The sequence below is a fragment of the Puma concolor genome, chromosome A1 (assembly GCF_028749965.1).
Source record: "Puma concolor isolate L17-30 chromosome A1, mPumCon1.1.hap2, whole genome shotgun sequence".
NCBI classification, from domain to species: Eukaryota; Metazoa; Chordata; class Mammalia; order Carnivora; family Felidae; genus Puma; species Puma concolor.
In genome coordinates this window covers 148,990,232-149,005,978 of record NC_141667.1, presented here as the reverse complement: position 1 = coordinate 149,005,978, position 15,747 = coordinate 148,990,232, and the positions used below count along the sequence as shown (strand labels likewise).

The 15,747-nt window shown below is 48.7% G+C and overlaps 1 protein-coding gene across 1 annotated transcript in view; it reads left to right on the top strand.

Moving 5' to 3' along the window:
• The window catches only part of COL23A1 (collagen type XXIII alpha 1 chain), a 355,798-nt gene that overhangs the window by 293,863 nt on the left and 46,188 nt on the right, over nucleotides 1–15,747 (top strand). Inside the window, exons 4-5 of the mRNA XM_086705987.1 lie at nucleotides 13,767–13,774; nucleotides 15,374–15,400. Of these exons, the coding sequence (XP_086562113.1) occupies nucleotides 13,767–13,774; nucleotides 15,374–15,400 (35 nt within the window). The remainder of the gene's footprint in view (nucleotides 1–13,766; nucleotides 13,775–15,373; nucleotides 15,401–15,747) is intronic.

Below are 15,747 nucleotides of genomic sequence, written 5' to 3'. Positions count from 1 at the left end.
TAATGATTATGATGTTGAGTGTCTTTTGGTTCACACTATTTATTTATTTATTTATTTATTTATTTATTTATTTATTTATATAAAGAATCCACAGAGAAATTATAAAAGCTGATAAACATGGTCAGCAAGATTGCATAATACAAGATCAATATTTTAAAGCTCAATTGTATTTCTATACACTAGCAATAAAGAATGTTTAAATGAAACTAAGAAAACAAGTTCCATTTACAAAAGCATGACAAAGAATAAAATACTCAGTAATGAATTTAATAAAATAAGCATAAGTTTGTACACTGAAAACTATAAAATATTGTTGAAAGAAATTTAAAAAGACCTGAATAAATGGTAGGACATCCCATATTCATGGATTGGAAGATAATAGAATGTTAATATGGCAATACTCCACAAATTAATCTACAGTTTCAGTGCAATCCCTATCAAAATCCCAGTTGATTTTTTTTTTTAGAAATTAACTAACTGATCCTCAAATTCATATGGAAATGCAAAGCATCCAGAATAGCCAAAACACCCTGAAAAGGTAAAACAAAAGTAAAGGCCTCACACTTCCCAATTCTAAAACTTAACACAAAGCTGCAGTATCAAGGTAGTGTGGTGTAGACATAAGACACATAGGTCAACAGAGTAGAATTGAGATTCCAGAAGTAAATCCTTACATTTACCATCACTATTTTTTACAAGAATGTGAAACAATTCAATGGTACTCAGGCAACTAAATGCACAAGAATAAAGCTGGATTTCTCCCTCACAGCATATAAAAATTAACTCAAAATGTGTCATAGACCTACATGTAAGAGGGAAAAGTATAAATCCTTAGAAGAAAATATAGCGGTTAATGGGGCGCCTGGGTGGCTCAGTCAGTTAAGCACCCAACTCTAGGTTTAGGCCTAGGTCATGATCTCAGAGTTTGTGAGATTGAGCCCTGCATTGGGTTCTGCGCTGACAGTGCAGAGTCCGCTTGGGATTCTCTCTCTCTCTCTCTCTCTCTCTCTCTCTCTCTCAAAATGAATAAATAAACTTTAAAATAAAAAAAGAGGGGTGCCTGGGTGGCTCAGTTGCTTAAGCATCCAACTTCGGCTCAGGTCACAATCTCACCGTTCATGTGTTTGAGCCCTGCGTCCGGCTCTGTGCTGACAGCTCAGAGCCTGAAGCCTGTTTCAGATTCTGTGTCTCCCTCTCTCTCTGCCCCTCCCAGCTTTCATTCTGTCTTCTCTGTCTCTCTGTCTCTCACAAATAAACAAACACTAAAAGAATTAAAAAAGAAGACTGTAATTCTAGCCAGCATTGGGTTTTGGTGCCTCTTCTGTGCCACTGCTGTCCCGGGCACTTTACACATGCACAGTGTGTCACTCAAGGCTTTGTAGCAGTCCAGAGAGGCAGAGATGGGGAGCATTCCTTGCCTCAGGAAGAACAGGCTTGTGCTCCAGATCTAGAGTCCCTCAGGGATGGGATTCTAAAGCCTCTGTACTCCCTGATAGTACTGGCCTAATTAAATCCGGGCCGGAGACCTGAGCTAAGTGCCAGCTCTTGGACTCGTTTACCGGCTCCGGATTTGTCAACCTGCAAGCCTCATTTCATCTACCCACAAACTCGGTTTAAAAGCCCTTGGCCCACTCTGCTCCATCGGGGACAGCTCCAGAGAAGCGTGGCTGAAGACCGTTGTCTTCATGGTGGCCAAGCCTTCCAAGGCTTCCAAGCCTCTGCCCTGGAGCAGACTGAGTGGGGAGAGGCGGAGGGCTGGTTCAGAGCCAGCCCCGTTGGAAAGAGAAGGGAGCAAGCTGAGCGGGACTTAGGAGTCCAGGCACAACACAGAGGAGCAGGTGTGGGCTGTCCGCAGGGACGATGGCCCCAGCAGCCTCAGGCACCAAGGCCGCCCCCCACCCTCCAGTGTGTGGGCTGGGCACCTGCCAGGCTATGGGAAATATTCTTCCCACTCTCCTTTTAAACCAGGAATACACCCTTCGGGAAACACTCGGGAAATGTTTATTCCCCAGAGGGACTAACAGCTCCAGGTTTGGAAAACCCTATTGGGCTACAAACATCAGTTCAGTTAAAGAGGCCACAGGATCAGTGAACCCTCTACCCTGCCCCATTTTATTTATTTCCCAAGTCATCTGGCTCTTAATTGCTCCCACATTCCTGACGGCAAAGCCAACAGATCCAGGCGATGCCTGGAACACATGTTTGCAAGCTGCACGCAGAGTGGGACCGGGGCGCTGGGTGGGGTGACGCGGTCGGCTGGAGGCCCTGCAGCCAGCTTCACTTTCTGAGCAGGGACCCCTGGATGGCCTGAGCCAAGCCCTCCGCCCTATCCATCACTCCACGACTCCAGGGGCTGCGGCCAGCACGGCCCAACCCTGTGCTGTGAAGTCAGGTGCCACGGACTTGGAAGTGGTGACGACCTGCAGGCAGGTGGGGTCCCAGCTCTCGAGGAGCTGCCTTGCTGGCGGGGCCCACAGACAATAATCAGCACCCAAAGAAATGGATTTAATAATTAAGGATCATGATAAGTGCTTAGACGGGAAATACCAGAGAGCCGTCATGGATACCAGTGAGGGCAAAGGATGAGGAGATGTCTTCTGGTTTCATGGTCATGCAAGGCTGATGAAGCCACAACCTGGGGATGTGGTGGATGTGAATGTCCTGAGGCCAAGGGCACGGGTGTTGAGAGCTGTGCAGGGGAATTTTTGTCTTTTTTTTTTTTTTTTTTGTAATGTTTATTTATTTTGAGAAAGAGACAGCATGACCAGGGGAGGGGCACAGAGAGAGGGAGAGAGAATCCCAAGCAGGCTCCACACTGCCCGCACAGAGCCAGACGTGGGGCTCGAACTCGCAAACCGTGAGATCATGACCTGAGCCAAAATCAAGAGTCGGACGCTTAACCGACTGAGCCACCCAGACTCCCCTGTACAGGGGCGTTTTGATGTCACTCCATGTGCATGGGAAACCCTGGAAGCGTTGGGCATTTTTAAGAGGCCCCCACTCGTTGGCAGGTTGCAGTGCCCAGAAGAGGCCAGTTCGGAGGCTGTGGGGGTAGTGCCGATGTGAAGCAATGGTGGCCTGTGATGCGGTGCCAGTAGGGCCCAAGAGAGGTGGCGGCTGGTTTGTTTCAGAGACTCACAGATGGGCTACATGTGACCTGTCCACCAGTGATAAGCTCCTTCTCTGGAATGCCACCACCCCCACTCTGGCCACCCCTCTGCAGACCTGGATGGTGTCCTGAGCTTGGGGTCCCACAAGGCTGCTTCTAACCTGGGCTGCGCCCTCACCACCGTGGTGACCTCAGACGAGCCACACACCCGCCCGGGGACCCCGGGGAATGCTCAGTCAACATCAGAGTTCTGTCTGCCAAAGCAGTTTCCCTCCGCCCCCTTTGTTAGGCTCAGAGTCAGATAGCCTGGCTTCTGCCCAGATCAACAGCAGCCTTTCTGAGCCTGTTTCTCATGGTAACATGTGCCCAGTGAGGAGGCAGCAGGGATTAAATGAGACGGTTGAGGAAAACAGCATAGCTCCCAACACTCATGAGGACTCATGAGTGAGTGATGGTTATGCTAACAGTGCCTTCTCCTGGGCTGTACCTCCAGCCAGACCCGGGGTGCATACTCAGAATCTCCAGGCTCTCAGAATGATAATTCCAGTCTAAGCTATTTTAGAGGGAGCTTAGAGGTGAGTGTGAGAAACGGCAGCCGAAGCTGGAAGACCAGACAAAAAAAACACAGACCTGGGGGCGCCCAGGTGGCTCAGTCGGTTCAGCACCTGACTTCGGCTCAGGTCACAATCTCACCGTTCGTGAGTTCGAGCCCCACGTCGGACTCTGCGCTAACAGCTCAGAGCCTGGAGCCTGCTTTGGATTCTATGTCTCCCTCTCTCTCTCTGCCCCTCCCATTCGTGCACTTGCGCTCTCTCTCTCTCTCTCTCTCTCAAAAGTAAATAAACATTTAAAAATAAATAAATAAAGTAGCTTTCTTTAAAAAAAAAAAAAAAAAAAAGCACAGACCTGGGGAGCCTGAGTGGCTCAGTCAGTTAAGCGTCCAGCTTCGGCTCAGGTCATGATCTCACAGTTGATGGGTTCAAGCCCCACATAGGGCTCTGTGCTGACAGCTCAGAGCCTGGAGCCTGCTTCAGATTCTGTGTTTCCCTCTCTCTCTGCCCCTCCCCTGCTCATGCTATGTCTCTCAAAAATAAATAAATATTTAAAAAAAATTTTTTTTTAAACACAGACCTTACTCCAGCCATTTTCAGTTAAAGTTTATGGCCATTGCTGACTTGGTAAGCCACACACAAGTATCCAGTGATGTGAAAGAGCTCCATGCTGAAAAGTTAGTCTCTCCCCGCCACTTCTGTTCTCCCGCCATTTGGTTCCCCTACTCGGAGGCAACCTGGTGACCACTGTCTTCAGTCTTATGGTCATGGAAGGCTGATAAAGCCGGGGCCGTGGTGGACGTGAATATCCTGAGGCCAAGGGCACAGGCATTAATGCGGTGCGGGCCACGCAGGAGAGCTGTGGGGGGGGGGGGTTGTCTTTTTTTTTTTTTTTTGTAATGTTTATTTATTTTGAGAGGGAGAGAAAGAGAGAGCACAAGCAGAGGAGGGGCAGAGAGAGAGGGAGAGAGAATCCCAAGCAGGCTCCACTTTCTGTGTCCACACCAGAGATGTACCATGTTTATACAAACAAAAGCCTACCAGGTTTTCTTCTTAGCACAATGGCTGCATAGTAATGTACTGTTCCATACCTTTTTAAAGATGTAACAATATGAGGCACCTGGGTAGCTCAGTTGGTTGAGTATCCAACTCTTGATTTCGGCTCAGGTCATGATCCCAGGGTCACGGGATTGAGCCCCTTGTCAGGCTCCATGCTGAGTGTGGAGCGTGCTTAAGATTCTTTGTCCCTCTGCCCCTCTCCCCTGCTCATGTGCACTTTTTCTCTCTAAAATAAAAATAAAAAATGAAAAAGAGGAGGGGGCACCTGTGTGGGCTCAGTCAGTTAAGCGTCCAACTTCGGCTCAGGTTATGATCTCGAGATTCATGAGTTCAAGAACCACGTTGGGCTGTGAGCTGACAGCTCAGAGCCTGGAGTCTGCTTCAGATTCTGTGTCTCCCTCTCTGTGCCCCTCCTCTGCTCATACTCTGTCTCTCAAAAATAAATAAACGTTTAAAAAATTTAATAAATTAAATTAAAATTTTTTAATAAAAATAAAAATGTAACAATATGCCTTAGAGATTGTTCCCATTACAGCATATAGAATCACATTAGTCTTTTCACAACTGCATAATAGTCCATTTAAAGTTGCCCTGTACCGGGGCGCCTGGGTGGCGCAGTCGGTTAAGCGTCCGACTTCAGCCAGGTCACCATCTCGCGGTCCGGGAGTTCGAGCCCCGCGTCGGGCTCTGGGCTGATGGCTCAGAGCCTGGAGCCTGTTTCCGATTCTGTGTCTCCCTCTCTCTCTGCCCCTCCCCCGTTCATGCTCTGTCTCTCTCTGTCCCAAAAATAAATAAACGTTGAAAAAAAAAATTTTTTTTAAATAAATAAAATTAAAAAAAAATAAAGTTGCCCTGTACCATCCTTTTTTTTTTTTTTAATTTACATCCAAATTAGTTAGCATATAGTGCAACAGTGATTTCAGGAGTATATTCCTTAATGTCCCTTACCCATTTAGCCCATCCCTCCTCCCACAACCCCTCCAATAACCCTCTGTTTGTTCTCCATATTTAAGAGTCTCATGTTTTGTCCCCCTCCCTGTTTTTATATTATTTTTGTTTCCCTTCCCTTATGTTCACCTGTTCTGTGTCTTAAAGTCCTCATATGAGTGAAGTCATATGATATTTGTTTTTCTCTAATTTCACTTAGCATAACACCCTCTAGTTCCATCTACATAGTTGCAAATGGCAAGATCTCATTCTTTTTGATTGCTGAGTAATACTCCATTTTATATATATATATATATATATATATATATATATATATATATATATATATATATCTCGCATCTTTCTTTACCCATTCATCCATCGATGGGCATTTGGGCTCTTTCCATACTTTGGCTATTGTGGATAGTGCTGCTGTAAACATTGGGGTACATGTGTTCCTTTAGAACAGCACACCTGTATCCCTTGGATAAATAGCTAGTAGTGCAACTGCTGGGTCATAGGGTAGTTCTATTTTTAGTTTTTTGAGGAACCTCCATACTGTTTTCCAGAGTGACTGCACCAGCTTGCATTCCCACCAGCAATGCAAAAGAGATCCTCTTTCTCCACATCTTCGCCAACATCTGTTGTTGCCTGAGTTGTTAATGTGAGCCATTCTGACAGGTGTGAGGTGGTATGTCATTGAACTTTTAATTTGTATTTCCCTGATGATGAGTGATGTTGAGCATTTTTTCATGTGTCTATTAGCCATCTGGATGTCTTCTTTGGAGAAGTGTCTATTCATGTCTTTTGCCCATTTCTTCACTGGATTAGTTGTTTTTGGGTGTTGAGTTTGATAAGTTCTTTATAGATTTTGGATACTAACCCTTTATCTGATATGTCATTTGCAAATATCTTCTCCCATTCTGTTGGTTGTCTTTTTGTTTTGCTGTTTGTTTCCTTCGCTTTGCAGAAGATTTTTATTTTGATGAGATTCCAGTAGTTCATTTTTGCTTTTGTTTCCGTTGCCTCCGGAGACGTGTTGAGTAAGAAGTTGCTGTGGCCAAGGTCAGAGAGGTTTTTGCCTGCTTTCTCCTCGAGGATTTTGATGGCTTCCTGTCTTACATTGAGATCTTTTATCCATTTTGAGTTTAGTTTTGTGTATGGTGTAAGAAAGTGGTCCAGGTTCATTCTTCTGCATGTCGCTGTCCAGTTTTCCCAGCACCACTTGCTGAAGAGACTGTCTTTATTCCATTGGATATTCTTTCCTGCTTTGTCAAAGATTAGTTGGCCATACATTTGTGGGTTCTCCATTCTGTTCCATTGATCTGAGTGTCTGTTCTTGTGTCAGTACCATTATGTCTTGATGATTACAGCTTTGTAGTATAGCTTGAAGTCCAGGATTGTGATGCCTTCTGCTTTGGTTTTCTTTTTCAAGATTGCTTTGGCTATCCAGGGCCTTTTCTAGTTCCATACAAATGTTAGGATTGTTTGTTCTAACTGTGAAGAATGCTGGTGTTATTTTGATAGGGATTGCATTGAATATGTAGATTGCTTTGGGTAGTATCGACATTTTAACAATATTTGTTCTTTCTATCCAGAAGCATGGAATCTTTTTCCATTTTTTTGTGCCTTCTTTAATTTCTTTCATAAACTTTCTATAGTTTGTAGTGTATAGATTTTTTCACCTCTTTGGTTAGATTTATTCCTAGGTATTTTATGGCTTGTACCATCCTTTCTTTACACAGTTTCATTGTGCTGTTTCTAATTATTGGCCATCACAAATAGTTCTGCTATGAATATTTTTATATACCTGTCCTTTTACATATACGTTAATGCATCTACAGAATACATTCCTAGAAGGATCATTGCAGAAATTGACACATACATTTTATTTATTTATTTATTTATTTATTTATTTATTTATTTATTTTAGAGAGAGAAAGAGTGCATGCACAAGCGGCGGGGGGGGGGGGGGGAGAGAGAGAGAGAGAGTCTTAAACAGGCTCCATTCTCAGCACAGAGCCCAACTCAGGGCTCAATTCCACGACCCCAGAATCATAACCCAAACCAAAATCAAGAGTCAGATGCTCAACTGACTGAGCCACTCAGGCATCCCCGCACATGCATTTTGAGTCCTAATTAGCACTGCCAAATCAGACTCTGCTGGGATTATAGTTTTAACCTTCTTTACTTATATTATGAATGAAAATTTGCTTTTGTTTCATATATTTAGAAGCTATTTATGTTTTCTGTAAACTGTCCCCTCATATCTTTGACCATTTTTCTAATAAGTTGTTGATGTTTTTAGGGTTAATTGGTAGGAGCATTTTTGTGTCAAGGTATATCGGCCTTTGTGACATGAGTCAGAAATAGTTTTCCCCGTGGCTTTTGTCTTTGCTTCCAGTGCTTTGTGCCTTGTTAGACATTTTTTGTTTTTATATGGTTGACTCAGACTTTTATTTTATGGCTTCTGGATTATGAACTGTAGTTGGAAAAACCTTCCCCTCTCCACGGTTAGAAAGGAATTTTCCTCTAGGATTTAAAAAAAAAAAATTTTTTTAATCTTTATTTATTTTTGAGAGAGAGAGCGTTAGCAGGGGAGAGGCAGAGAGAGAGGGAGACACAGAATCCAAAGAAGGCTCCAGGCTCTGAGCTGTCAGCATAGAGCCCAACGTGGGGCTTGAACCTACAGACCCAAGATCATGACTTGAGCCGAAGTTGGACACTTAACCGACTGAGCCACCCAGGCGCCCCTAGGATTTTTTTTTTTAATTGAGGTATCATTGCCACACAGTGTTACATGAGTTTCAGGTGCACAACCCAGTGATTCAACTTCTCTATATACGTTATGCTGTGCTCATGACAAGTATAACTACCCTCTGTCACCATACAACAATATTACTGTGTCATTGACTATATTCCCTATGCTGTACTTTTCATCCCTGTGACTTAGTCATTCCATAACTGGAAGCCTGTATCTCTCACTCCCCTTCACCCATTTTTCCCACCCCCCTCTCACTTCTGGCAACCACCAGTTTGTTCTCTGTATTCGTGGGTCTGTTTTCCTCTAGGATTTTTATGATTTTTTTTTTAACATGTAAGACTTTGATCCTTCTGGAATTTATCCTGACTCATGCTGAGGCATAGATCCAACTTCACTTTGTCCCAATAACCACCAGTCTGCCTAGCACCCCTCTAGTTAAACAATGCCTCTCTTCCCACGGGTTCAAGGGGACAGAGAGTAGCATAGCAGTGGTGTAGGATTGGGGCCTTTGTCCTAAGAACTGTGGGAAAATGAGGACTGGGGGATGGGAGTGCCATGATCAGATCTGCGTCTTGAAAACACCACCCTGGCCCCAGAGTGGAGACTGGGGTAGTGATATGTCTGCATATGTGAGGCCATCTCTGACCCCTGCACACCCCCCTCATTGTTAGTGGGTTTCAGCTCCTGTATCTGCAGCCCTCCCTCCATCACTACTTCTGGGTAAATTCCTAGGGAGCCCTGATGCAAACATAGAAGTCCCTCACACACGCAGGCCTCCTTTGGTGAGCTGGGACTCCGGCCGACCTCGCCCGCTCCCTCCCATGGTCTTGGCCAACACCTCAACATCACTGGTAAATGCAACGTCCATGATGCCCCAGTTCACACAATTCACCCCAGCCCACTCCCTCATTCCCTGACCCCACATTCCTTCCATTTCACCCATCTCCCAACCCACAGATCCCACCACCTCGCCCCATTTGGCTCGAACCCCACATGTGCACTCTGGCACCTGTGCAGCAACCGTGGCTGGTGGGAAACACACGCAACCCTGTCCCCCACCCCCTGCCACGCTGGCCGGTTTGCACTTTAAATGCCAGACCACAGCTTAATGGTTGTGTGGCCCCCACACCTCCTCCACCAGCGTCACTCATGGCTGATGGCCTCGTTTCCTACTCTACTGGCAGTGGGAACAGTCAGAGGCAACTGTGGAAAATTCCACCTCCCCCCATGGGCCGCACACCCAGCCACACCGCACTAGGCCTTCCTGCTTGGTCTCATGGGCCAACATGCAACCGTTCGGCCTCCTGGGGGGTAGGGGGAGACATTCCCTCATCGCTCCCAGAATCCCCCATTCTCCACCATGTTGGATCTTCCCCTCACTGCCGATGACTCCCATTAAAGCAGACATACTGTCCTGTGTCTCTCATCTTGAAGAAGTGGCCCTCTCTGGACCCCGTGTCTCCAAAGCACATGCTCTGTGCCTTCGCTCCCCTTTGCCGCTGAATTGCTTGAAAGCCTTCACTGCCCCCATTCCTCCCCTCCCTTCTCCCCAAACCATCTCCAGCCAGATGTGCACACCCATGACTCCCCCTGCCCTGGGCCCCTTGTGTGGCTAGAGCCAGCGGGCAGGTCTCAGTCTTCGTTTTACTCATCTGTCCAAAGTGACAGGCACACACACAGCCCCTCCTCCTCGATGCACTCTCTCCACTCAGCTTCTAGAACCTTCTTCTCTTCTTCCCAACCTCTGTTGGGTTGTACAAGGCTGAGCTCCCGATCCTTCCTGCCAAACCTGCTGGACCACAGTCTCCCCACTTCTGTGGTCACTCAAGGGACATCTTGCTTGAGTCCTCTCTCCAGAGTCTTGAGAAATCATCTTGACTCTGCCTTCAGAATCGATCCAGAATCCAGACACTTCCACCCCTTCCACTGCCACCACCAGCTGGGAGCCACCATCACCCCTCCCTGGCATCACTGCAGGATCCTACCTTTGCCTCCCCACACAGTGTGATCCTTTTCATACCAGGATCACAAGGCAGGTCTCGTCCTGTGTCTGCACTGAGCCCTGAAGGGGCTCCCATATCAGAGAGAAGAGAAAGTCCTAGAAATGGCCAACAAGACCCTACCCAATCTACCCCTACCCACCACCTCCCTGAAGCCACCTCCCCCTCTGCTGTCACCTCTTTGGCCTCCTTGCTGTTCCTTAAACACACCAGGTGATGGGGTGCCTGGGTGGCTCAGTTGGTTAAGCATCTGACTTCAGCTCAGGTCATGATCTCGCGGTTTGTGAGTTCTAGCTTCATGTCGGGCTCTCTGCTGTCAGCACAGAGCCCACTTTAGATCTTCTGTCCCCCTCTCTCTACCCCTCTCCAGCTCGCTCTCTCTCTCTCTCTCTCTCAAAAGTAAAAAAAAAATTAAAAACACACACACATATACACATACCAGGTGCCCTCCTGCATTGGGTGTTCCCTCTGGTAGGTACACATTTTCCCAGGAATCCACAGGAAGCCTTTGCTTAAATGTCTCCTCAGGAAGATGTCTACCCCAACCACCCTATTGAACACACCAGTCTGCACCCCGGCACTAACAGCTCCCCATTGCCCTGCCCCACTGCCTCTCTCTTTCCTTAGCACTAACCATTTTGTAGGTGATGAGCTTGTGTGTTATGCTTATGGTATCTCAGCTACCTCTCTGGCTAGAAGGTAAATTCCTTAGGGCAGGGATCTTTGTCATTGTCACTGCTGTGTCCCACTGCCCAGAACAGCAGTGGTCAGTGAATGTCTGTGGAATGAATGTGGATGTCCCAGTAGATCAGGGAGGGAGAGTGTGTCGAGGGGGACTCCTCGTTGTCTGGGTCTCTAACTAGGCAGTAGGAAATGTCATCCATGGAGACTAGGAACCAGAAGAGGGGCGCTTTTGTGGGCAGAATATCATGAACGTGTCTGTGCACCTTGGCCTGAGGAATCATGAGGATTGTTCAAGGGGAAATGACAAGCAGACAGCTCGCAAAGGGAGTCTGGGCTTCTCAGACACAGTTGGGGCTAGAGTTGCCCACGTGGGACACTTCTGTCACTTCTGTCTAGTGTAGTCATGAGTGGGATGAGATTCCCAGGGAAGACAGGAGAGAAGGGACAGATGAGCTGAGAAGACTGAAGAGAAGAAAGCCTTGCCATGAGCTCAGCAGAGCCTCTGTGTGAGACTGGGAGAGACTGAGCCAGCTGAACAACCAAGGAAGCAGGAGGAACATGACCTTTTAGAAGCCAAAGGGAGAGAGTGCTTCCAGAAGGAGGGCAGGCTTAGCAGTGTGGAAGGAGGAGGAGAAATCCTTGGTAGCAGGTGGTTAGGGACTCAGTGAGAGCCATTTTGGTGGTGAGAGGGATGGAATCCATATCAGAGGGTCACAAGGTGCATAGAAGGCAGGGAAGGAGAGGCAGTGACAGGAGACCCCCTCTTCCCAGCAATGAGGGGGAGGAGAGCCAGGCCGGAGCAGAGGAGGGCATGTGAGCACAGGAACTGGAGCCGTTCCAGAACTGCTGGGAAGCAGCTGCTGGAGAAAGTCAGTCTGATGATGCAACAGGGAGAGAAAGGCAGTGGTGGGTGCTGGGGCCCGGGAAGGTAGGGCCAGTCAGCTCCTCTGACATAACCTCAGGGGCACGGACAGGAGGCTGGGCACAGGTGCAAGTACATCCGTCCAGGGCATTTTCTTTCCCGGGGAAAATATGGCACGAGGTCCCTGGCAGAAGGTGAGAAGTCAGGTGTACAGATGTCCAGGTGGCCAACGCCCCGCCCCACCCCAGTCTGGACTTAGAGGCCACACAGCCCCCCGTATACCATTCTTGGGTATTAGCACCATCACACATCAGTTTTTCAAGCCGAAAGCCTCTGTCTTGTCTCTCCTTTTTCTATGCCCTATGCACCCCCCACACACACACCCTGCCATTAAACCAATGAGCAAGTCCTGTCGGTCCCCACTGACAAGTGTCTTCTGACTCACTTCTTTCCATCTCCACAGTCAGCACACGAGTCCAGGCCACCATCACCTACGTGGGGGCAACTGCCACTCTTGCCCCCTCCCACCACTGCTCCCTACAGGACCCATGAGTGCTCCTTGTCTCCCGCTACCATTCAAATCCCTGCCCCGCCCCCTCCTTCCCTTCTTTGTCACACAGCTCCTCCCCCTTCCTGTCTGAGATAATCTCTCACCTTCAGGACGCAGCCTAGCCTCCAGCCCTGAATCAGCCCGGCCTGGCTGTGGTACCTCATACGTGCTGGGAGCTTCCTGTGCTTCTCCCCGCATGATTGTTTTCTTAAGCATCTATCCTTCCAAGGAAAATTCTGTGAGTCCAAGGTCCTGCCTCTTACTGTTACCAGTGTGTCCCATTACTCTCTCCCAGAGGGACCCGGCTCATGGGTGGTGATCCATAAACACGCATGGGCCCACTGAGGGCCGAGTCTCACCTCCCTGTGCCGGCCTCGCTATCCAGACTGAGGTCCAGGGTCTGCAGGAAGCAGAGTAGTTGCTGGCACGGCCACAGCATGGCTTTAGTGGGAAGTATGTAGGGTTCAGGAGTTGGGAGAGCTCCTTCTGGGATGAGTTCCACTCCTAACCAACTGTGTGGCCTTGGACAAGTCACTTCTTTCTCCCTGAGCCTCTATGCTATCTGTCAAGTGGGGATGTTTACTGCACCTCTTGCAAAGGTCAAATGCAGTGCGGTCTGCACACCATGAGGTGAAGACACCTGTGGGTTTCACGAACATTCTCCAGGAGCCCTTATCTGCTATAAGACTGGTCTCAGCGTGCTGCACTCAGCCTTTCTGGAGTCTTCTGGACTCAGCCCCTTCGGCTTCCCCACACACACCCAGACCCGGCGCCCCTAACCCCAGGGCTGAACCACGGGTACCCCCTGCGTGTCCGCTGAGCCACACACATACCTGTAACCCTTCGGAGCGCTGTGTTCCCTCTGCCCCAAATGTTTTCTCCCCCCACACGTCTCTCCCCTTCGACAGAAATGAACTGACCCCAGGTGAGCACCAAAATTGGTTCTTCAAGCAGGAACAGGTCTGACTCCTACCTAGCTTGCCAAAACCCGACCCGGGTGGGCCCCCAGCAGCGGATCAACAGCAACCTTGTGAAATGTTTGCATGAACCAATGCATGCAGGATGTCATTGCCACCCACACGCCCAGCCCTGCCCCTGCGAGGGCAAAGGCGCCCCCTCTGCCCTGCCCCTTAGCTTTGGGACCTGTAAAGGCTTGCAAGGAGGGGTGGCCAGCAGCCGGCTGAGGAAGGAGCCGGCCTGGCCAAGGGGACCCTCTCTCCCTTTGACGCTGACTGGGGCTTCTCTGCTTGTGTTTTGCAGGTCCTCCTGTAAGTGTCCTGGATTATGCTCTCTGCTCCTGAAAGATAAGACATTTCGTTCTCTTCTGTAGCTATTTCATGAAAATAAGTTTTTTAGTTAGATGTGTTGTGTCCTTTAAAAAAAAAAAGAAAACTTAGTCCCGGACAGGGGCCATATTTTTTTTATAATTTGTAGACAAATACAAGCACAGAATTCTGTGGGTTTGACTTGCCTTGTGAAGCATTCTGTGATCGTTTTGCCCTCCAAGAGAGCTGGCACGATCCTGACTGCTCCTCTCGGAGTCTCTGGCTCCATTTGGTGCACAGAAATGCAAGCACCGTGCCCCTACTTTCTAAATGCTCCGCGGCATTTAATCCATTTAAATGTTTTTGTCTCACATGCTTTGGCACAAAGGGCTCTGGAGTCAGGCAGAGATGCCAGGAAGAAAGGGGTCCATTTTCCTGACTTGCCACAATGTGTTTGACCCTCTGGATCCGGCAGCTGAACCCTGCCCAGCACCACTGGCCAGGGAGGGTGTTGGGTCCGAGGAGGATGCGCGGGAGGGGGGCCGGCCGCCAGGGGGCAGCAAGGAGAGCAGGGGTGGGTGGTGGTCAGCGCCCCGGAAATCCCTGTCCTCCTCCAAGACACGTGACTAGTGTGCCTTTGATTCATCTTGGCGGTTTTTCAGAGCCCAGTGAATCCTGACGAATCAATTCAAGGAGCACACTGAGCCAAAATGAACCTTCTAAAGGAATTCCTTTCGGATGATCAGTTTTATTTTTGACTTCCGCTTACCATGATTCACGTCCCAATCGGCACCCTTCGGAATCTAGGCTTCTCCATGCATGTAGCAGCACCACGCTGAGCCAGAAAGCGAGCCAGCAAGAAATGTGTAGATTTATTGGCCACGAGCAGTTTCTCCCTGTTGAGTCATTCCTGGCTGTCACATGAGGCTAGCCTGTGCGAACTTGCTAAAGTGCGTAATGCAGAGGGCAGTGGACTGATTCTTTTTTCTTTTTCTTTTTTCTTTTTTTTCTTTTTTTTTGACTTGGCTGTTAAACTATTAAATGTATTCAACAAATGCAGAAATCTCAAGCTGCAGCCTGAGATGGATGCTGATGTGTGGGACACAGGCCAGACAGTCAGTGCTCTGAGCCGGTAGGGGCATCCAGTAGCAATAAATGCCACTCCCCACCCCCCCCATATCTGTGGCTTCTAAGGCTGTCTTCCTCCAGTCTACTCCCTCCCAGTGGTGACAGGCAGGAAGAGCCATTTCTGCCCTTTAGTCCCGATTTAGGGAGCATTTTCCATGGTGGTTGTGACACCACCCTTCAGAATCCCACATCCCCGTGTGGTCCTCACCATGTGCCCCTCCTGAATCGTGTGGGTGTGTGCCCTGGTGGCCCTTCCAGCCTGGCTCCAAGAGCAGGAAATGGGTGCTCCGTCTCCCAGACCCGCCGGAGCCCTGAGCGTGTTCCCCCCCACCCCCAGGAGTCATTACCAACCATCAGCCTTTGCTGCAAACCCCGCACAACGTGGGGGGATCGGGGGCCCTGATTGAGTTATAAGTGTTGCCATATGGTTTTCTGCTGAAAGTCTGATTATTAATGACGTATTAATTACCACAGGGGCAATCAGGACGAGATGGCTACCCGGTAATTTGCCGTTTATTTTTTGCTCTTTGTGCCCTTTTCTCTCAAGCTGATCTTCTTCCTCTGAGCCTTTATTTAACTCTGTCTGCGCTCCTGCCCCCTCCCCCTCTTCTGCTTTCAGTGGCTGAGGTCTCTCTTTGGAGGGGATTAGCGTTGGCTCTGAGAAGGAAGGTGAGGGATGTGCAGACCTGCAGGGCTGGCCTGGTGGGAACGTCCGCTGCTCCAGCCATCCTGCAGGCAAAGCAGAGAGGCTCAAGAAGGAGCCTCCTTGGCATCCTGGATCGCCCCCCAACGCTCTTGCTTCCCAGACCATCAGCCCTGCACCGAGGGTCCAGCCCTTGGCTGTGGAG